At 38.7% G+C, this 23,326-nt stretch overlaps 5 protein-coding genes across 5 annotated transcripts; 2 read left to right on the top strand and 3 right to left on the bottom strand.

Moving 5' to 3' along the window:
- The first annotated feature begins 5,424 nt into the window (after window positions 1-5,424).
- On the top strand, window positions 5,425-8,023 carry LOC149389012 (putative pectinesterase/pectinesterase inhibitor 7). The gene is made up of 2 exons (XM_089623383.1): window positions 5,425-6,566; window positions 7,162-8,023. Exons 1-2 carry the CDS (start codon window positions 5,543-5,545, stop codon window positions 7,863-7,865), a joined length of 1,728 nt encoding a protein of 575 aa, XP_089479509.1. The 5' UTR covers window positions 5,425-5,542; the 3' UTR covers window positions 7,866-8,023.
- A 2,239-nt stretch (window positions 8,024-10,262) lies between these two features.
- LOC149389011 (uncharacterized) lies at window positions 10,263-13,286 on the top strand. Its single transcript, XM_089621887.1, has 5 exons — window positions 10,263-10,436; window positions 10,795-11,481; window positions 11,551-11,949; window positions 12,046-12,194; window positions 13,003-13,286. The coding sequence occupies exons 1-5, from the start codon at window positions 10,284-10,286 to the stop codon at window positions 13,142-13,144; spliced, it is 1,530 nt and encodes a 509-aa protein (XP_089478013.1). The 5' UTR covers window positions 10,263-10,283; the 3' UTR covers window positions 13,145-13,286.
- A 42-nt stretch (window positions 13,287-13,328) lies between these two features.
- LOC149389010 (uncharacterized) lies at window positions 13,329-14,712 on the bottom strand. Its single transcript, XM_089621888.1, has 2 exons — window positions 14,196-14,712; window positions 13,329-14,121 (listed from the first exon to the last, which is right to left on the bottom strand). Exons 1-2 carry the CDS (start codon window positions 14,597-14,599, stop codon window positions 13,455-13,457), a joined length of 1,071 nt encoding a protein of 356 aa, XP_089478014.1. The 5' UTR covers window positions 14,600-14,712; the 3' UTR covers window positions 13,329-13,454.
- Window positions 14,713-18,583: 3,871 nt separating this feature from the next.
- LOC149389009 (Plant invertase/pectin methylesterase inhibitor superfamily protein) lies at window positions 18,584-19,270 on the bottom strand. Its single transcript, XM_089622542.1, has one exon. It carries the CDS (start codon window positions 19,178-19,180, stop codon window positions 18,584-18,586), a length of 597 nt encoding a protein of 198 aa, XP_089478668.1. The 5' UTR covers window positions 19,181-19,270.
- Window positions 19,271-20,971: 1,701 nt separating this feature from the next.
- Window positions 20,972-21,855, bottom strand: LOC149389008 (RING-H2 finger protein ATL64-like). The gene has a single exon (XM_089624130.1). The coding sequence runs from the start codon at window positions 21,684-21,686 to the stop codon at window positions 21,078-21,080; it is 609 nt and encodes a 202-aa protein (XP_089480256.1). The 5' UTR covers window positions 21,687-21,855; the 3' UTR covers window positions 20,972-21,077.
- Between the last annotated feature and the right edge of the window lie 1,471 nt (window positions 21,856-23,326).

Below are 23,326 nucleotides of genomic sequence, written 5' to 3'. Positions count from 1 at the left end.
GGCCTTGTTCGGAATCACATAGTGAGTCCGAACTTTGACTTTCTCAAATGAGAATACTAAGGTGTGAAATGGCATGTCTCATTTCAGGATTAAGGTAAGCATGATGCAATTCATACATAGTGACTTCGAGACATAAGAGGTTAAATGGTTTGTTCTTATATTGTCTCTAGAAGTGCACTGGTCAATTCAGTACCTTCGGAAGATACCTAGAAGAACTATAGAGTCTCCAACTCTCAATGCCTCATAACCAGACATCATAGATTCTTCTAACAATCATACTGAGGTCAATAGTCCTTTGACCCTAAGATTGCGAATATATCGTTTTAAGCAAACTACGAAGAGTTTGTTCATGCAAATCTACATTTGTCTCTTCGTAAGTTGTTAAGTTTGTTTATGGACTAAAAGACTAAGGTTTTATCATAAAGCTTCAAACAAAGAAAGAATGAATGAACGTTTCAACTTTATTAATGAATAGATAGGCAAATACAAGCAAGAGTCTTCATGAGACTTTATTACATCAAATGTACAAAATAAAGACTACAACTCTTCTTGTGGGCACCATTGACAACAATGAAGATGTTGAGTACGAAAACAATGTTGACGGTGAAGAGATAGCTAAAGGTGATGATGAAGAGATGGCTAAAGGTGGTGATGAAGACATGCCTAAAGATGGTGATGATGACATGTGTAAAAAAACGACGTCTTTAGGTAATTTTAAATTTTTTAATACAAGGAATAAAGTTAAATATTTTTGTACTTTTTTTAATAACATTAGTGAATTTATTAGATAAACAATCTCAACATGACGTTGCCGTGGATCTCAATGTTGGTGTCGTAGAGCGTTCGCGTGTCGATCCTCTAATTATCGACAAACCCGATAGTGTTCGAGCAAGTTGCTCAATGAATCCAACCACGCCGGTGACACCGTCTTTGGATGACAGCATCGAATGCCTTCTCCTCCTTGATGATTTTGCGAATGGAGGCACGGTTCATGTAGCAAATGGGCGAGCGTACATGAAAGCCGAATCCGTTCATTTCTCATCTTTGGAGGATGTAAACGTACGAGTGAGCGTTGCGGCGACTTTGATTAAGAAAGCTTTTTTGCCGATCCCCACCGATGAAGCCAAGACTATTGAAGAAGCCGTAGGGGGGTTCGTTAAGTGGCCAAAGAGATTAGTAGAAATCGAAATTGCAAAAGAGAGTCGCGGCCCGGTGGTCACACAAGCGTTGAAGGTCGGTGGTGATAGTGAACCTAGCCCCGAAGACGATAAGAAGATTTCATACAAATTGATTAATCCAAAGTTTCGATTGCTAGCACAACATGCCAACCGAATAATGTTACCGAAAGGGGATTCAATCAATGTCAAAGTTTGTGCAAGTATCGCCGTAGTGCCTATTCCGGTGACGATTGAAGATGTTAGAGAATTCCTTAGATACGAGGAAATTGGCGCGTCATGCATCACAGTTTACATGGGGTAAATATTTCTTTTATATGTTTTATCTTCTATCAATATATAATATTTCATTTTATTAACTAATTCAATATTTTTTTTCGTAGTTATCTACAATCCATATTACGCAAAAATAAGCGGAGTGAAGTAATGTGTTTTGTAGAAGCGGGTTTGAGTTGCTACCTCCAAACCAACAACGATGAGGCCCATTTGTCCGAACGAGTCAAGCAAATCGGCAAAATGGTTAGAAATGTAAAACCAAGACAACTAGTTTTGATGCCGTACAATTTAAATGGTCATTGGATGCTTTTTGTCTTCGATCTTTGGAAAGATCAAGCGATGTTCTTCGACCCGTTGAAGAATAAAAATCCCAACCGATTTAAGAAACTTGATAAAAAGGTAAATTAATAACATGTTATTTGACATATTTCATTTACACCAATATTTGTTTTCTAATTTTTTATTGTTGTGCGTATAAGGATTTTTTCGGATTTCAAGCTTGAGAACCAAGACGCTCGAGACAACGGCCAATCAACTTTAATCACTTGTGCTTCGGCTCCTAGAAAAATCGGAAACACGGAATGCGGGTATTATGTCTTAAGTTATATGCGTGATATTGTTGGAGTTGATCTAGATAAACTACAATTGAAGAAGTCATATACACTGGATAACTTAGAAAAAGTTAGAGAAGAGTGAGTATTTTACGTACAAACTTTTATAGAATGCGAATATTAGTTTGATTTTGGTTGATGTAGATATTTTTTTTTTATCTTTTGGATGTTTTTTGATATATACTTTGTTTTGGATGTAATTGATATGTTTTGGATGTTTGGATATTTGGTTTTGGATATATTATTTCATTTTCAGGTTTTTTAATTGGAAAACTGTAAAAATAGCTCTCAGGTACAATTTGGCCGCGGCGTGTGATATGTCGTGCCGCGGTAAATTTTCCTGGGAATACAATTCGCCGCGGCGAAACATATACCTTGCCGCGGCGAATTTTTTTAAAAAAATCAACATTAACTCGCCGCGGCCACGTTACGTGTTCGCCGCGGCGAGATATTCCACAACGGGACAATTGTACCGTTGTGGAATACCTCGCCGCGGCGAACACGAAACGTGACCGCGGCGAGTTAGGCGAAAAAAAAAACTTTATGTCGCCGCGGCAACGTGTATCGTTCGCCGCGGCGACAAATTCTACAACGGGACATTTGTCCCGTTGTGTAATAGTTCGCCGCGGAGAACAATACACGTTGCCGCGGCGACTGAAATAAATTTGTGGAATTTTTCCACAACGGGATAGTCCCGTTGTGAAATCATGGAAATTTCCACAACGGGACGAGTCCCGTTGTGGAATCATTACTTTTCCACAACGGGACGAGTACCGTTGTGGAATCATTCCACAGCGGAGGATTCCACAACGGTACAGAACCGTTGTGGAAGCTTTCCACAACGGTTCTGTACCGTTGTGGAATCCCCAGTATATAATAGTGTCCGTTGAGATCAAGCCGGTCCTAAATATATATATATATATATATATATATATATATATATATATATATATATATATCCACAAATATAACAGCGAAATAGAAAACAATATATGTATTTCTTTCACTAAACGATAGATAAGTATATGAATTTGTATCTTTGTTTGTACAATAAAAAGTGAATTCGGAAGTTGACTAGTTTTACTCTCTAGTTAGACCATCTCCAATGGTGATACATTTCACTCCAATCATGATTTATAATTTGATGCATTCTCTATATTTGCATCTTATTTATAGTGGTGATCCAAATATAGATTACCACTGCTCATAGATGTATAAACTTTTTTTAATACCAAAACTTTTAACAATTCTATTATTAATCCTATTTGAATTTGTAGTTACAATTTTGTCCCTAATGTATAGATTTTAATAAAACTATTTAAATTATTAAATATATATTCTAAAATACTTCAATTTAAATACAACTCATACATTAACAAAAAATACTGCAATTAACCCACAATACTACATAGACAATTGAAATAAATATAACAAAAGCATTAGGAAAAAAAAAACTACTACAATCAAATCACAATACACTACATAGACAATTGAAATAAAAATTGGCATGTTTGATGTAATAGATCCATTATTTTATTTCATGTGTTTTTATACATAAAATTAAATCACATATACAAATTTGGTGATATGAAAAGAATAATTATTTTGGGCAAATTTGTTAAATATAAAAGTATTATAGGTTTAAAACTATAATTTTAAGAAAATTCAAGTGGAAAAAATATACCCAAAATATTATTTAAAGAGATGTAAAATAGAGATGTGTTGAAGTGAAAAAACTGTTCACTGATATAATGATTCATTTTAGATCAAAATTGGCTGGAGATGCTCTTATGCATAACACAGACCAAGACATTCATTGTGTAAGAAAGAAGAAGGAAGAGAATGTTATAAACGCATTTTGGGAGGAAAATAAATTACAATATATTTTATTTATCAGAAAACAGTATTTGATAATAAGTTTCATGACTTAATTATATCTATATCTTTAAATAAATCACTAAAATAATTATACATATACTGCAATTTACACCACTTATCACTCCAATTCCAAATAGCTCATTTTAAAAATATATAGTTTTAATTCTTCCATCATTATCACTTCATTTCCTTCTAACCTTAAATATGTAATATTTTTTCACCACCAAACATAAGATAAAAGTTAATTGGGTGGCAGTTTGGTAGACCAATATCCCTGCCCATTTCTTAAATTTGATCAGTAAATCTAAAACGAAAAAGAAAACTAAAAAGAATGAAAATAGTTATTTTATGTTGTAATATTTTAACAGAACATCTCACCTAACTCCACGTTAAAAGTTAAGTCTTTCCATGATTGTTTAATATAAACCTATGTGGACCTCACAAATATATCATCCATTCCATCCTCTGTTGACTAAATCGAATAAGTCCAAAACATATCTTGCTGTCAAAATTAAGGATTTTGAGAAATTAGTCAAAACGCCACCGTCACGGTTTCAATCTCAACTAAACAAATTATTATCAAATTTGTTACTACGTAGTACTAATTAATAGAAGGACTAGATTTGTGATATAAACAAAGTATTTCATTAGCGATCTCGAAATCCCAGATTCTAATGAAATAAGTAAATGATGAAGCATTAATGAGTTACACTGCCAGATTACTTCTTGAAGAAAAATGTTATATAGCTAATATATAGTCTACAAAATACAAGCCATTCGCATTATTTTCCTGATAAAGGTAGTTCATTATTTTCGCTATTATTCATTTATTAGTGTAATTAATCATTCCAACTACTACTCAGAAAGATAATAACTGAAAGAGACTGATAGGACCATTAACACCTTAAAATGCTCTCTTTCTCACTAAATAATACTAAAAACGAACTTTAAATTGATCTTAGTTGCCTCGCTCCTACTCGAAAGCTGATTATAAAATGTCGAACTTGGCTAATAAGGACAAAATTTAGAATTATGATACCGGTTTGTCTTTAATATATATAATATTATCACATATACCGTGCCCAAATGGAGCATATATCTAAAAATATTATTTTGTACTTCCACTAATCTGGTTGTCAAGCACAAGCACTACGTATTTACACTTAGCCACACTGACAATATTATGACATGGATATATATACTATAAATAAGCAAGTGGATATCAAATCAGAGATGTCTCAGAGCTTCGTTTTTAATACCTAAAATAAACAAATCTAAGATCAGAAAATTATTTCAAAATTACATGCATCCAATATTTCATTATTGATTTCAGAAACAAAGTTTGTCACTATACATCTCTTTCTACTCATGGCTATCGCTTGCATGATCAGCTAACGCGCTTTTGCACAGTCGACCCAGCCGTTGACTTTGACCAAAATAAATTAATTTCTTACATTAAAACTTTCCCTCTAAAATAAAAACTACACCGACTATTCACTTCTAAAACACTCTCACTATAAATACACCCTCAAACTTCCCTCAAAAACAAATCAAACCAATAACTATACTCTCATATCTTCACCCTAAGAAAGTTGACCAATAATGGCCAATTCTAACAATGTCTTGGCATTATTTTCCATGATAATATCTCTCACACTCTTATTAGCAGTTTCCGTATCTTCTCAACCCTCCGCCCAAAACTCGACGGCCCCGGTGTCGACGAGGAATCTCTGCAAGACGACCCCGGACCCGTCGTTTTGCCGCCAAGTCCTCCCAAACGACAATCAAAACACGTACTTCTTCGGGCGATACACCGTCCGAAAATCCCTGTCCCGGGCCAGAAAATTCAAGGCCCTCGTCGACAAGCAGCTCCGCCGCCGGGCCCGCCTCTCGGTCCCGGCAATCAGAGCCCTCGAAGACTGTTCCTTCCTCGCCGGACTCAACATGGACTTCCTCGCCAGCTCGTTCCGCGCCGTCAACGGGACCGCCAACAAGACTCTCTCGGTCCCGCGAGCCGAGGACGTTCAGACGCTTCTCAGCGCGATCCTGACGAACCAGCAGACGTGCCACGACGGCATCCAATCCGCCGCCGCCACGTGGTCCGTCGCCGGCGACGGAATCTCGGCCCCGCTCGCCAACGACACCAAGCTCTACAGCGTCTCTCTCGCCCTCTTCACCGAGGCGTGGGTCCCGAGGAAGACGAAGCGCGCCACGTGGACTCCCCGGCCGTCGCAGCTAGGGTTTCGGCGCGGTCGGATGCCGCTGAAGATGTCGGAGCGGACGAGAGCCGTGTACGAGACCGTCAGCCGGAGGAAGCTTCTTCAGTCCACGGAGTCCTCTTCCGGCGATGATCTGGTCTCCGTGAAGGATATAGTGACGGTGAGTCTCGACGGGACCGGGAATTTCAGGACCATCAACGAGGCCATCGCCGCCGCGCCGAATAATTCCGCGGCGGCGGATGGGTATTTCATGATATATGTCACCGCTGGGGTTTACGAGGAGTACGTGTCCATTGCGAAGAACAAGAGGTTCTTGATGATGATCGGAGACGGAATTAATCAGACGGTCATCACCGGAAACCGCAGCGTCGTTGATGGATGGACCACTTTCAACTCTGCAACATTTGGTATGTTATCATTTTACATCAGTCATTTATTTATTTTGTTTTGGACAGTAGCGTTAGACATGTACAGTCGTAGCGCAAAATTAGAGGCAAAAGGAATATGTTAGCGTAGTAACTAAATAATAATAGAATATTTTATATGTCACGTACGTTCATAACGCTATAGGGCCCAAAAATCAGAAACTACGTAATATTTTATTATTAAAACTAAAATTATTATTATTATTATTTTGGTAAAAAAAATAGTTCTTTAGTTGTTGTATTTTTTTCCCATCGCTATTGTTAAATTTTGATCCTTACCTAAAATATTAAATTTTATTTTATTTTATAGAATTTCAGCACTTAATCAACTTAAAAACATATTTAAAAACTAATTTTTCGAATAGGACTAAATTACTAAAAAAAACATCAACGAGTTAGCGATCTCAATGCTTAAAAAATGTTAGAGACCAATATGTCAAAATCCTAAAAAAAAGGCCTTACATATATCATTATTATATGTAACAATGTATTGTTTCAAGAAATAAACAACTGGCTGTGAAAGACTATTTCGTTTTGTTGCGCTCAACTTGACGAAAACATCCGTACGTTATCGCAGCCGTGACCTCGCCGGGATTCGTGGCGGTGAACATGACGTTTCGAAACACCGCCGGGCCGGAGAAGCACCAGGCGGTGGCGCTCCGGAGCGGCGCCGATCTCTCGACGTTCTACAGCTGCAGCTTCGAGGGCTACCAAGACACGCTCTACACGCACTCGCTCCGTCAATTCTACCGCGAGTGCGACATCTACGGCACCGTCGACTTCATCTTCGGCAACGCCGCCGTCGTCTTCCAGAGCTGCAACATTCGTCCCCGGCGACCCATGGCCAACCAGTTCAACGCCGTCACCGCCCAGGGCCGGACGGACGTTAACCAGAACACCGGAATCTCCGTCCACAACTGCACCGTCATCGCCGCGCCGGACCTCGCCGTCGCCGTTAACGGCACTCCCGCCGTCAAGACGTACCTGGGCAGGCCGTGGAAGGAGTTCTCGAGGACGGTGTTCATGCAGTCTTTTATCGACGCGTCGGTTGACCCCGCGGGCTGGCGCGCGTGGAACGGGGACTTCGCGCTGAGCACGCTGTTCTATGCGGAATATGGGAATACTGGGCCCGGGTCGAACACGTCGGCGAGGGTGACGTGGCCTGGGTACCACGTGATTGGGAATGTCTCTGACGTGGCTAACTTCACGGTATTGAATTTTCTGCTTGGAGATGAATGGTTGCCTCTCACTGGTGTGCCTTTTAACAGTGGATTGCTGTGAAGAGTAAAGTGCTTGGTTCTTCTTATTATTATTCTTGGATATATGATTTTTTGTTTGTCATTGTTTTTGGTAGAAAAAACGGCAGATAACTATAAGTGTAATTCGCTGAGATAAGTTCTTATATTTTTGTGTTAGAAATGCAATTGATAATTTGTTCAAAAAAACATGAAGGTATAAGTTATAGAGAAATTTCATTAAGTGGGCTTAAAAATTGATTAAATATCAAGATTAGACCCTAATTTTTTAAAATATCTAAAAATGGACTTTTGGACCCAAAACGGACAAATATACCCCTCTCCTCTATTTGAACTCATTCGCGCCTCTCTCCCTCTCTCCTCCATTTCACTCGTTCAAAACAAAGAAAAAACTGAGAACTCCTACGATATTGTACGACGGCATACGATCTTGTACGAGCCAGTACGATATAATACGATAGAGGACGATGGCGTACGATGGAAACGCTTCAATCTTCGGCGGCGGTGAAACACAGAAATCCCGAGCTCAAAAGTCATCTAAAAAGGTAAGTTTTCAACTAATTTGTTGTTAAATGTCTTTGGAAATAGTTAGAACAGGGTTTATGAGTTAGTATTAATCTTATTTGAGTTGATTTGAGTTGATTTGGGTCGGATTTAGAATGTTAGGGTTTGAAATTAGGGCCAGTGTACGATGAGATTGATGCATCGTACGATGTCGTACGATGCTGTACGATGTCGTACGATGAAATTCATAGATCTCTACGATGCGATACGATGGTGTACGATGGGTTTATGTTTTCTCGAAAATTGTCGTACGACTTTGTACGATGTCGTACGATGCGGTACGATGCTATACGATGATTTTTAAAAAACTTTAATTTCTTGTTTTACGATGATATACGATGCTGTACGATGCTATACGATGATTTTTTTAAAAAATTTAATTTCTTGTTTTACGATGATATACGATATTGTACGATTCTATACGATGATTTTTTTAAAAAATTTAATTTCGTGTTTTACGATGATATACGATTCTGTACGATGCTATACGATGATGTTTTTAAAAAATTTAATTTCTTGTTTTACGATGATATACGATGCTGTACGATGCTATACGATGATTTTTTTTTAAAAATTTAATTTCTTGTTTTGTGATTCTGATTTAATTTTGTTGTTTTTTTAGGACAATTTAAACTACATATACAACGTCTCATTCCCGGGGCGTATCACGTACGGTGGGACGGGGATCTTGAAGCTTGTACGGAGTAGATTCGATGAGCTCGGGATAAAAGAACGAATCCTCGGGACTCCGTTCGAGCAATTTTTTACGGAGAGCGAGCTTGGTTTCTCACCGGTGCTCGTACATACTCTCCTTCAGAAGAAGATCGAGGCGACAGTACGCGGCGAGATACATTTTGGTATCGGAGGCAAACGGGTACGATTTGGACGCCTCGAGTACGCACTCGTCTCGGGGATGACTTATGAAGACGGTCCGACCAAAGCCGAACAAGACGAGCGAAAGAACGATGGATTGATCACGGATCACTTGAACGGCGTTGCCGGAAGCAAGTTGAGCGCGTTGATCAACGCGTTCACCATATGTCGAAGCCCTGACACTGCGTTCAAGCTCGGGCTGCTCGTATTCGTCTACGGGTATCTTCTGGGGCAGCCGGCCAACAAAGCCATCGAAGAAAGGTGGCAGAAATTTCTATACATCGTTCAAGACCTCCCCTTCTTCTTCAAGATGCCTTGGGGAAATTTGAGTTGGGCAGAGACGTATTCCAGCTTGTCGGTGAACCTACGGCGTTATCACGAAACGCTGCAAAAGAAGTTGAAGGACAAGCCGGATGTGGCACAGAAAGAGGCCAAGTACACATTGACGGGTAATCTCCATACCCTTCATTACTGGGCGTACGAGGCTATCCTAGAGATCGGGATGAGGTTCGGGTCGAACCAGGGGATTCGTGTGCCCCGGATGCACTCGTGGTCTAGTAATGTGCTCATAATGGGCAAAGACATCGAGGCGGTCTTGAATAAAAAAACGGTAACTTTTTTATTATTTATCGTTTATTAATGTATTTTACATTATTTTGGAATATTGGTAACGTTTATTAATGTATTGTAGGTGGGTGTTCTTCAAATGCTGAGACCAAGGGCACCAGAGAAAGAAATGTTCACTCTCCTCGAGACACAGACGAGCAAATGTCTGTATCCCATAGACGTCGAGGGCGAAGATGCGACAGAGCCGCGAGACATCGAAGAAGAAATAGATCGAGTCGCGACTGTTGCAGAAGATGCCATCGTCGGAGACTCCGACGACGAACACGTGTCAGACACTCCACGTGTTCGTCTTGCTAGTCCGACCACTCCCGCAATGGGATCGAGGCCTACAGCGACCTCTCGCGCTGACATTCCCGAGGCCTTTGTCATAACACGGGAAATGTGGGGAGAAATGCGAGCTTCCCAAGAACAACTGCGAGCATCTCAAGAACAACTGCTAGCATCCCAAAAACGAATGATTCAGTCACAAGGGATAGTCTTACGTTCTCTTGCCACGACCGGCCGTAGAGTTGAGCGCATGAGTGTTAGACAGGTTAGAGTTCAAATTTAATTTAACGTTTTAAAGTTGAGTTTAAATTTAATTTAACGTTTTAGAGTTAAGTTTAAATATAATTTAACGTTTTAAAGTAGAGTTTAAATTTAATTTAACGTTTTAAAGTTGAGTTTAAATTTAATTTAACGTTTTAGAGTTACGTTTAAATATAATTTAACGTTTTAGAGTTAAGTTTAAATATAATTTAACGTTTTAGAGTTAAGTTTAAAATTTAGAGTTGAGTTTAAATTTTAGAGTTGAGTTTAAATTTTAGAGTTGAGTTTAAATTTTAGAGTTGAGTTTAAATTTTTTTGACAAGTTTAAATTTTGTGACATATTTTATTACTTTGACTTTCAGCTTTCTATGTGGAGGAGGCTGAACATTTTGTTCGAGGACGCAACGGGCTTGCCTGGGGGTGAAATTCCCACGACCCAAGATGATGGTCGTAAACGCCGGACCCCTCCTCCTCCTCCTCCTCCTCCTCCTCCGGCGGCTAGTCAAAAGCCGGCGTCTCCATCGCATGAGGCAGAGCCGTCTTCTACGCATCGCGAGTCATCGAAGAAGTCAGAGCCGTCTTCTACGCATCGCGAGTCATCGAAGAAGTCGAAGAAGCCATCTTCAACGCATCGCGAGTCGTCGAAGCGATCGGAGATCAGGCCGGTGACTTCTCCCAGGTTGTCGACGTCTTCGTCGAGTCCTCGTAGAGAAGACATTTCGGATAAGCTACGCCCGCTCACAACTCCTCTAAGGAAAAGACAGAAGGCACAGCTTACTCCGGCACGTCCACATCGGCAAGTGCGACAGAAGACGTCGCGTTGGTCCGAATTCACTGATCCGACGAGGCCCAAGTATTTGGAAAAGCCGATCCCCAAGTTCAAGCCGTTGAAGGACGCGAAGCAAAAAGAGTTTGATAATTTCGTTAAGTGGTTGCGGATAAAAAAGTGGGACGGCAAATTCATGGAGTCTGTTCGACTGAAGACGTGCGACGCAGACACGATTTTCTTCGACACGATATTGACAGAAACCAAATGGCTACATGATTCGGTACGTTATTATATAATTTCACTTTTTCCAATCAATTTAAAATAACGCTATATGTTTGTAATGTCTCAGCATATTGATGCTATGATTCACATGGTTCGGGCTCGCCAACGAGGTCTCGACGGTTATCGGCAAGACGTCCGAATCATGGATTGTCGGTGGGTCCAGCACGTGTACGGCCGATTCAGAACGGAAGAAGCGAACATCAACAAGGCCATCGAACTGGGAGCAGAGCCCGAACCCGTGGACTGGGACATGAGGGCAACTATTAGCCCGATGACTGGGTATAGGGACGCCGATATTTTGCCTTGGGATGGTGCTCGAGAGATCCTGTTCGTCGTGAACTTCCAGAACCTTCATTGGTTCACATTTCGGATCGACATCGAGGCCTGGACCATTACCGTCTTCGACTGCCAAAAGGATCTCATGCAGTCGTCGAGACATCAAAAGGACTTCACTGAGCTGATGGAGGTACGTAAAATGTTATGTTATTCACAATTATTACCTTAGAGCAACAATTAATTAAATTAAGAGTTACTTAACATTGTTAAAATGTTTATTATTCAGACTTGGAGTCGAGCATTTGCTAGGGTTGTGGCCATAGGTGGTTTCTTCAAGAACCATCCCCACTCTTACCGGGAAAGTGAACATGGTGAAATTAAGTTCACTGTGCCGACGTGGATCGTCGATGACAAGGTCCCACAATGTGCTTACAGGTAAACAATTATCTTTTTATTGACAAGTTATTTTACTAGTTATTTGAACTTTTTTTTTACAACTTTCTCTAAACAATCATGTTTTTATTGACAAGTTATTTTAGAAGTTTTTTTTTTTTTTTACAAGTTTTAATTGACAAGTTATTTGAACTTTTTTTTGACAACTTTCTCTAAACAATCATGTTTTTATTGACAAGTTATTTTAAAAGTTTTTTTTTTTTTTTTACAAGTTTTAATTGACAAGTTATTTTACTAGTTATTTGAACTTTTTTTTGACAACTTTCTCTAAACAATCATGTTTTTTCAAGACAAGTTATTTTAGAAGTTTTTTTTTTTTTTACAAGTTTTAATTGACAAGTTATTTTACTAGTTATTTGAACTTTTTTTTGACAACTTTCTCTAAACAATCATGTTTTTATTGACAAGTTATTTTAGAAGTTTTTTTTTTTTTTTACAAGTTTTAATTGACAAGTTATTTTACTAGTTATTTGAACTTTTTTTTGACAACTTTCTCTAAACAATCATGTTTTTATTGACAAGTTATTTTAGAAGTTTTTTTTTTTTTTTTACAAGTTTTAATTGACAAGTTATTTTACTAGTTATTTGAACTTTTTTTTGACAACTTTCTCTAAACAATCATGTTTTTTCAAGACAAGTTATTTTAGAAGTTTTTTTTTTTTTTTACAAGTTTTAATTGACAAGTTATTTTACTAGTTATTTGAACTTTTTTTTGACAACTTTCTCTAAACAATCATGTTTTTTCAAGTTATGTTTCAACTATTTGTGACAACTTATTCTTGTGTTGTAGCGGTGATTGCGGGATGTTCGCATTGAAGTATGTCGAGCACGTAGTACTGAACGAATCATTTGACACTCTTCAAAGTGAGAATATGAGAATGTTCAGGAAGAAATGGTGCGTGGACTTATTCTACAACCACCTTATCCCGTGATTTTGTATTTTCGGATGTTTATTTTTTATCTTTTTGGTTTTCTATGTAATAGTACCTTATAAACATATTATCGAGATGGTTTGTTGACTATTGTGTTTTTTATTGTACCTTATAAACATGTAATTCAATTAAAGAGATTCACAAAAAAAAAACATCAAAAATTCACACATTCACAAAGGGTTTAGAACTCGAGACATTTATAAACAACTAAAGTTGCATCTTGACGCCATTAAACAAGATAAAAAGGTGACTCAAATAAACGTTAAAGTTTTAAACTTAAAAATAAAAATAACACACAAAGTCTAAAGTTTTAATCCCTCCAAGTGCATGTTTTTCTGTTATGTCCCCTACCACCACATTTCCCGCATTTTCGCTGCACGACAATCTTTTCGCCTTGAGATGGGTATCGATTAATTCTTCTTCTTCCTTGTTTACTTTTCTTCGGTCGACCGGCTTGCTTCTTTTCAACGGGTTCCGAAACTTTCATGTTTTTTATCTCATCCGGGACATCCCATTGATCTTCATTGCCAACCGGATATATGGCTTCCTTGTACATCTCAATCCACGTCTCCTTCAAATAAAAGTCACTGCATAACGAGTACACGTCCACGCTTCGATGTTGGGCTGCTGCGATAGAATGCTCGCACGGGATATTCAATTGTTGTGGTAGTCCGCAAGTGCACGTCTTCGCCATAAGGTCTACATCGAAATCACCTCTTACGTCTTTGACATGACATTCATATAGACCAAGTCCGTACGCATTGACGAACTGTGCCTTATTATTTAGCTGTGCGAGATCATTTTGCCACGTTGGTGTCAATTTTGTGTTCAACTTGTTCGCTATCTCTTCTCGTTCAAAAAACCAAGTTTGGAGTGTGAATCGAATAAACTCGAGCAACGTCGTAATGGGAAACGTCCTCGCATTCCTTGTTTTGTTGTTGAAGCTTTCTGCGTTGTTGCTCGTCATTAGGTCGTACCTATATAAAACATACTTGATTTATATAATCAACGACATAAAAAATTCAGTACAAAAGAAGTTCTAGACTCTTACCGTTTTCCAGGAAAGAAAGCTCTGGCCCACCGATCGACACCAACTTCTTCAAGATACTTTGCCATCTCGACATCCTTACGTCTCAACTGTCTAAAATTAGCTTCGAATGCTGTTTTACTGAAGGCGTAAGCCGCATCGTAAAGTTCAAAGCGACAATGGTCTGTCTTGAACTTGTGTTGGACATTCAGTTGTAAATGATGGTAACATGCTCCGTGAGGGATACCAGGAAACACAACCTCGACACCATGTATGATGCTAACGTGGCGATCGGATATGAACGCCAAATTAGGTACGTCTTCACCGATAGCTTCTCGCAATCTTCTCAAAAACCAAATCCAAGAAGCATGACACTCGCTATCTACAACTCCGAATGCAAGTGGATATAATTGTGAATTCGCATCCATTGCAATTGCGCAAAGCAACTGTCCCCCGTATTTTGTCTTCAGAAATGCACCGTCCAATGCTATGACCGGCCGACATGCTTTGAAGCCTCTACGACACGCACCAATGGAAAAGAAAGCATACTTGAATTTATCACCATCTCGCACAAAGTCTGTTAACGTCCCAGGATTCTTTTGCTTCAACATGTACAGCCAAGACGGTAACTTCTGGTACGATTGTTCCGGCGTACCCCGCACGTACCCAATAGCTTTCTCCCTGGATCTCCAAGCTTTCAAATACGATACGTTCAAACCCCATCTTGTCTTCACTTCTTCCCTGACGTTATGCGCCGAATACTCCGCCATAGAGTTAATTGAGTACTTGTCTTTAAATACGTGACCGATGACCCATGGTGCCGCTCCTCGATGGCCCTCTGTTCGAACAACACGCCCACATGAGTGTTTACCCTCGTACGACGTAATCTCCCACATCTCAGACCACTGCACGACACCCCTCAACCTCCATGTGCATCTCTCGTTTTTGCATAGAACATACCATCTCTTTTTCGAAGAAGATTTCACTCTAAATTCGAAATTATGTTTCAACGCGTACAAGTGGATATGTTTCTTCAGTTCATGCTTGTTTTCAAATTGCTGTCCAATATATATTTCTTCTGAGCTACCTGTTACTTTCAAAGGTTAGTTAAACAATATGTGGTTTCATATTATACTTGAATCTCATTTGAATCCACTTAAATTACCTGTAGAAGAATGACTTGGATAATGACTCGGGTTTTCCTTCACAACATCATCGGCGCTGAACTCGGGTGCTTTCCATGAATAAGGAACGATAGGTGATCCGATCATCGGAGGCTCACGCTGACATTGACCCGATGGTTCACAATGACCCGTTGGTACCGTAAACGTTTCCACAAATTCTTCATATTCTTCGGGATTGGCAAATTCTTCAAATTCTTCACCTCTACCATTGTTATCTCCGTCATATCCATCACTATTCTCTTCATCACCATCGCAACCTTCGTTTTCATCACCTTCGCCACCTTCGTTTTCATCACCTTCGCCATCTTCGTATTCATCACCATTGTGTCCATCATATTCGTCACTGTTGTGATTACAATCTCTATCACGCCTGTATACTTCGTCACCGTTTCCGGCACCCTTGTACTCGTTAAACAAGTCATCGTCACAGCCACCGTCTTTGTTTTCAATTATAGGATCTTTTTGTCGATCCTCGATAACAAGAGTATTCCGTTTCTTCTTCGGTTCATTGCGAGACACCATTCCAACTTCCACATCTTTCCCTTTACATAGTCCTCGATACGCAATAGGTGCAATGACCTCGATCTGTTTCGGTACCAAACTTACACAGAGTGGAAATCTATTACGATATTTGTGCTTCATAAAATGCGAAACATCACCATTGTCCTTCAATACGGCAGGACCTACTGGAATTGTACCGACTTCGTATGGGACTTCGAGTTTTAAGTCGAACGCGAATCTGTCTAACTCGAACTTCTCGTATAAGAAATCTACTAACTCCGTGTACGTTACCTCTTTCGGAATTACAAATGCACGAAATTCTGCATTGGTGAAAACCCATTGGTGTCCTTCCTTCTCCCAAGTGCCGTTAATCATGACAAAAACTGCAAAAAAACAGTCAAACTATGCAAAATAAGCTTCTATATCGCACACCATCGTACTGCATCGTACAACATCGTATACCATCGTACACTATCGTACATCATCGTACATCATCTTACTGATAGACATCGTACTGCATCGTACAGCATCGTATACCATCGTACAGAATCGTACATTGTAAAAGAGGCATCGTACGGAATCGTACAACATCGTATACCATCGTACACCATCGTACAGCATCGTACAGAATCCAATTTTTTTTCTAAATTTCATCGTATACCATCGTACAAACAAGTTAAACCCAGATTTTGGACTTTGTTTTCAGATCTGATCGATTTTTTATGCTACATTCTATCATATACATTCATAAACTTTGTAAAAATGATTAAGTTAGTAATCTTACCCATGATTCTTTTGAAACCCGCTTAAGTAGAGAGGATTTGAGTGGATTTGAGTGGATTTGAAAGAGTTTGAGCGAGTGTGAGAGTGAGAGTGAGGCTGAGCTGATATAGTCTCAGGGGCATTTTTGTCTATTTTCGGTACAAAAATCCATATTTAGATATTTTTAAACATTAGGGTCTAATCTTGATATTTAATGGGTTATTAAGCCCAATTAATGAAATTTCTCAAGTTATAACTAGCAGAAAATATAGTTTAAGTTATGAGTCCAGTGTAAAACAGTATTATTTGATTGAGATACTATTACCCCACTTCCACTTTGTGGGTCACTTATCAAGATTCAGATCAACCATTTTTTTTTTTTTTTTTTGCTCAGAGAAAAATAGGACAGTCTATTGTTGGCCATATAAGAAGTAAGAACTACAAATTAGCGATATATTGTTAAATATTTTTATACGGTTAGATCTTTTTTTTAACAAAGAAAAATAGTCTGAAAAAAGGATACGCCACACATTCAACGAGTAGAAAACTCACAGCAAAGACATTTGATAAGATATTAGCTTCTTCTTTTTTTTCTAATATATTTAATCAATATTTATCCACCAATCATGACTTCCTGTAAGATGACAAAAGTATAGTTTCTAAGAATTTATGTAACTATAAGTCTATAATCCTCGTTAGATTGGTAATTCGTACTCCACACACCACAGCGACTTTTTATGCGTAGAAATATTTTTAATTTTTTAGAAGAAAATAATTATTATTGGTGCTGGGACTTAATGCATGGATTAAATAGCTGGCGGTGATAATAAATGCATTACACATACATTTAGTTATACTACTGTCGGCTCAAAGGCATCTCCACATTCTTTTTTAAGGAGCACTTTATCTAAATTGTAGGATCTGAGGACACATCAAAACCTATATTTTTAACAAATTAGTATGTCACCTTTAATTTCTAAAAAAAAAAAAAAAAAATAGTATGTCACCTTTAAAACAAACAAAATGTTACGTGTAACCTATAAATATATTAAAAAATGACCTTTTCTGTCACATTATATTTTTCCGTGGTTTCAAAATATGAAGTATAATATTATAATTAAAGAATGACTTCAAGAGAATTCATGCAGGATGCAGCTGCCGACTTGCATTGTACATACGGACGAAGTTAGAAATCTATTTGATAAAAATAAGTTATGAAACAAGAATATTTTTTGCCCATGATATTGTTTTTTAGAAAAGAGATAAAAAAAAAATGTTTAACATAGTTATAAATGAATTATACTTTCAAAAATAGAGTTTTGGATGACTAAATAAGTTTTATATTTTAAATTTTTAAAATAAATGTCAAGAAAGATTAATTTTTTTTTTTTGAAAAACAAAATCAAAAGGGGGCTAAAGAAGAGAAATCAAAATATAACACTATGAAATCATGTTAGTGAATGGTGGTGAGGGAGCTATCATGATGTACTTCGTCCTCAGCTGTATAACACTAAAAATAAAGAGATTTCATAATTAAAAATCATTATATAGCTTTACGAGGCGTATATTTTTATTGCCAGCTATAAATATAGTCTTGAATCTTGATATTCTTTAGCAATTTTTTTTTCCGTAGTATCGGATTAATTATAGTCTAACCTGAATCAAACCATCAATAAAATAAGAATTTATATCCCATTTAGTTTTCCGAATGATCACACAATAATCAACTCAACTAAACGTTAAATTTCCATGCAATTCCACGTCAAATATTCTCCACGTTGCTCACAACAAACCAATAATTCCATATATTCAACGAAATAATCCATTTCCCATATGAATGGAATGAAGTTAGTCTCAAACACAGATCATGAAACGTCAACGAAAAAAATGACTGTAGCTAGAGGTACACAATATATATATATATATATATATATATATATATATATATAAATCACAATCTAATCATCAATTGGATTTGGCATGATTAGCGAAGAGGTCGTTGACAGCCAAGGCGTAGCCGCAGAGGCGGCGAAAGGCCTCGGACTTGGTGCCCATGACGGCGGCGGCGTGGCCTTCGAGCGCGGCGTCGCAGGAGTCGGCGTCGGTGACTGCCACGTGGACCCAAGTCTTGACGTCTTTTGGGGCGTCGGCGAGGAGCGCGGCCACGGAGTCGTCGAGCTGCTCGGCGGCGTCGAGGTAGTACTCGAGGCACTCGGACGCCCCGTCCTGCACCGCCGGCTCGAGCGTGTCGTCTGCCAGCATGGCTTTCAGGTGCTCCGAGGCGTCCGAGGCGTTCGAGGACGCGAGCTTCAGGGCGATCAGAGCCAGGCCTTTCAGGTCCGACACGCGAGCGTTTGGGTCCGAGTTCAGAGCCGCCACGCACGAGTCTTTGTGTTGCGTGTGCGAACACGCCGTCTCGACGAGGTTGGTGCTGTTTTTGTGGTGGTGGTGGTGGTGGTGGCCGCGGGTGCTGTTGTGGGCGGCGACGGTGGGTTGTGGGACGCTTCCGGCGATCAGGGCGATGAAGAGGAGGAAGAAAGTCATGTTGGTGGGGTGATTCATTTTGGATATATTTTTTGTTTTTTGTTTTAGTTTTTACAAAGAGAAACAAAGGACGAATTTTTGTGTTATATGGCATTCTGTTTTCAGGACCGATTCACTCGGTTAATCCCACATTCAAAACGTAAAAAGTTTTGCCTATATATAGATGCAACTGATTGGAGGATTGGTATGCTGGCCTTTTGTGTCTAAAATCTAAATCCCACTTTTTAATGAGTTAAAAAGATATTAATTCCAACTATAACTTTTATTGCGAGGTGAAAGATAAAAATTAAAAGATTGTCGCTATTTAAAATGATTTCCTCTATTTAGACGATATTGTGGCTACCTCAAGGTTCGGCGCTATTTTCATTCCAGCCCATTACCAATTCTGATTAATATATCTTACTTGGGCTAATTAAATATGTTTCAAAAGCCCAAGATAAATTAATACAATTTTCCGAAGAAACCCCAAACGTCTTTCAACTTCCACCTACATCTTTTGGGCTTGTGCCACTGCTTGTCGACTCGTCCACCAAAAAAAACATATATTGTTGTCCGGTGAAACTATAATTTTGCAACCAACTCGGCAAAGGCAAGCCATATCGTTCTCAACGAAAATCAAGGGCACGAAAGGAAAACAATTAGACCCCAAGGACGAAAACGACCTCATCGAACTCATGATTTTCGATTCACCGGGTTTAACCGCCCCCAAAAGAATTGGATCTTTCGAGGGCCTACCAAATAACTAGTTCTCTTCACTGGAGAGCGAGAGAGAAATTTTTTCAAATGCATCTCGGTATTTCTATTGCTGTTTACCTCTCAGGAATTTAAAGTTCACTTTATTGATTATTTTGTGCCCATTTGCTTGAACCCTCTCAGCTATTTGTAGGAATTTATCTCCACTGCGAATTCTCAGTATTTTTCTCTTAATCAAAATCATCACGAATACAAATTTGGTTCTTAAAAAAAATTCATTTATTACCCAACAATTTACTCTTTTTTTGTTATTTAGCTTCACCGTAACGGTTTACCAAAAACAAGCTTAATGAAATATCGTGATATGCCACAAAATAGTAAGCAAGTACATAATAGAAAATTCAGAGGATTAATGCGAAAGGGTTAACTAGTATTTTAAGCCTTGGGACAAAGTGATCGCCGCAGTTTGGTGATATACTTATAGGCTTTCAGAAAATTAGAAGAAATGCAAATTTGAAGAAAAATGTATACTAGGAGATTTTGTTTGAATAAACTCAAGAAACAGAAGAGTCAAAGTTAAAGAGCATAATGATCTAGTAAATGAGCTGGAGTATAGTGAGATCGACGGCAAAAGAAAAGAAACGGGAAGAGAAAGAAGTGAAGAGATGCCAGATATTATCGATAACAAGATCCAATTCTGTCGGTGAAGATGAGCTGGATCACCGTGAGACAGTCGGAAAGAAGGGAGTCAAAAGTAATGTTATGTTATTTAGATTGCTTCGGTGTGGTGTCGCAGAAACTTGTAAGGAGGAGGAGTAGCAGCCGAAATGCAAATCGGGTCCAAGGGGTTTATTTGTAGAGAAGACATATACATATTCTCAATTAAAATATAATTTTGAATTCCAAAGTCAATAGAAGACATTGATATTTTCCTCACATTTTTTTTTCCTTGTAAAATCCGGTTCCAAACATAGCCTAAACATGCTACTATTATTTGTTGTAATTTCAATTTACCGCTAAAAAAATTAATTATGGTGGGTATAGTTTGTTTCAATCAATAGTTAAATTTAACTTTCTTTATTTGTCATAGTTCGATCGAGTAATAATAAACGCCATTTGATCATGTGGTTTAATTTAATGCAGCACTATTATACTTTACAAGCCTTGAAATAATTTTAAGGTTCAAATAATTACAGATAGCATATCACAAGAATATTACAAATCATATGCTCCAAATCCTCTTCATCGAACATTTGACCCGAACCTGATTCCTCTCGGGCAAGCACAGCCCCGCCTCGGCCAACCCGGCAAGGTCCAACCTAGTCTTCCTCTCGCACCGCTCCTCCTCCGGGAAACGAACCGGCTCTTCCCGGAGCTCCGGCAAGGCGATCCGGACCTCAGCCGGTTCGGGCGGAGGCGCAACCGGAGAGCGGCAGAGAGGGCAGTCGGAGTGGGAGCCGAGCCAGGCGTCGATGCACGCGGCGTGGAACGCGTGGTGGCACCGGGGCAGGGCTCGGAGCTCGTCGCCGGCCTCGAACTCCGCCAGGCAGACGGAGCACTCCGGAGGATCGCCGGAGATGTCGACGGAGACGGCGGAGTGAGGAAAGGTGGGGAGGGCGGCGAGGAGGGTTGGGTTCAGGCCGTGTTTGGAGATTCCGGTGGAAGAGAGTTGGTGACGGCGGCGGAGACGGTGACGGCGACAGCGGGAATAGGCGTGGAGGAAGATGACGGCGCAGACGACGGAGAAGAGGACGAGGACGGAGCTTAGCGTTATCTTGCCGTTGACGGCGTAGTTGGCGTTGGCTGTTTTGTCGTTTTGTGTGCTGTCCATTGAGTGAGTGTTGGAGCGCTGTGAGTAAAAGAGAGAGAGAGCGGGAAATTAATAAGAGGGATGAATAAAAAAAAAAAGTTTTAAGCGTTTGGGAGAGAGAGAGAGGGAGAGGGAGGATGCGAGGAAGCTTCCTATGTCTAAGTGTCTGCTTAACTTGGGTAGTTTTGTTTTTTCTTATTTATAGAACGAGTATTTTTTATTTTTTGTTGGATAATATTTACTTTTTTTAGAAAGATAATATACACTATATGACTATTTAATGATAAAGAGCAACTTGTGTGATCGCGGCGGCTCGAACACACTAACTCTTCTAGCATGGTTGGGGTACGTACTAAGGCTGAAACTGGATCGGTTCAGTTCGGTTTCTTACATTTTTTATATCCGAATCCGAATATTCGATTTTTAAAAGTTCGATCAAATATCCGGTCTAGTTTAGTCTAAATCCGAAATTCGGTTATCCAAATATTCGGTTATCCGGTTTCTTAAATCCAATATCCGGTACAATATCCGTTTTTCAAAATTCGGTTATCCGATTCTTTAAATTTCGGATCCAGTTTTATATCCGGTTTAAACAAACCGGCTATGCAGTTTTTAAAATACATATCTAGTTCTAAAATTATTAAAATGATTTAAATACGAGTACAAAACGAGTCATATAAAGCTCTAAAATAATAATCCATAGTCTAAAAAATAAAAACTAAAAGTTAGGTAAAAAAATGTTGTGAAGGTTTTTTTTTTTTTTTTTTTTTTTTTTTTTTCAAAATCATGGTCTAGGTGGTTGTGAAAGACCTATGTTTAATTATTTTTAATTTAACTTTTTAAATAAAAAAATTCGGTTATATAACCGATATCCAAATTTTTCTAAAATCAAATCCGATATCCGGTCCAGTTTTTGAATGATTATCCGAATCCGAATTTCGGTTATCTGACGTGGCTCCAGATTTCGGTTTCGGTTCGGTTTGGATATTGGTTTTATCCGATTTTCAGTTCGGTTTTGTACAGCCCAAGTACGTACCTAAGAGTTATTATCAATTTCATATAACACATTAAATTAAATATTATGGAATAAGGAGTCATCTTGGGTATTGGAAGATAACGAAAATTCCGGTTTTCGATAACTTATCTTCCGATGCATAATGGAAATGAACATTTTTATTATTTAAAAACCGGATTACAATTTAAACGAAAGTGATATTTCCGTTAAGTTTAATGAAATTAATATTTTTTGTTAACTTTCACTAAGTAGTAAAAAAATAAGAACAAAAAAACAATCAATTTTAAATAGGAAATGAAATAAATTAAAATGTTAGACTTTTAAAACAAGGTACTAATATATAAAGTAAGGAAATGAATAAGAATTTTTTGAAAACGGCCTCCTTAAAACATCACCGAGCAAACCCAATGGGATAAATCTCGGTAGAGGAAAGAGTACCCGTAATGAATGTAAACCTAATGGCATCTTTATTAATCATTAACAAAATTAAGTAAAACATTACAATTCTACTCATAAATAGTCATGTTTTGGAAATTTACATCAAATTCATCACCAAGTTTGATGTTCATGAATGTCTCTTGAGCATGGTCTTCATGATGACACCAATCTTTGTAACAGGTCACGCCTCGACCATTGAGGTTTCAAA

Source organism: Urtica dioica, chromosome 8 (assembly GCF_054948205.1).
Source record: "Urtica dioica subsp. dioica isolate 48M chromosome 8, U.dioica_male_clone48M_v1_H2, whole genome shotgun sequence".
Taxonomy (NCBI): Eukaryota; Viridiplantae; Streptophyta; class Magnoliopsida; order Rosales; family Urticaceae; genus Urtica; species Urtica dioica.
The sequence above is the reverse complement of the archived record's forward strand: the minus strand, read 5'-3'. Positions and strand labels throughout refer to the sequence as shown.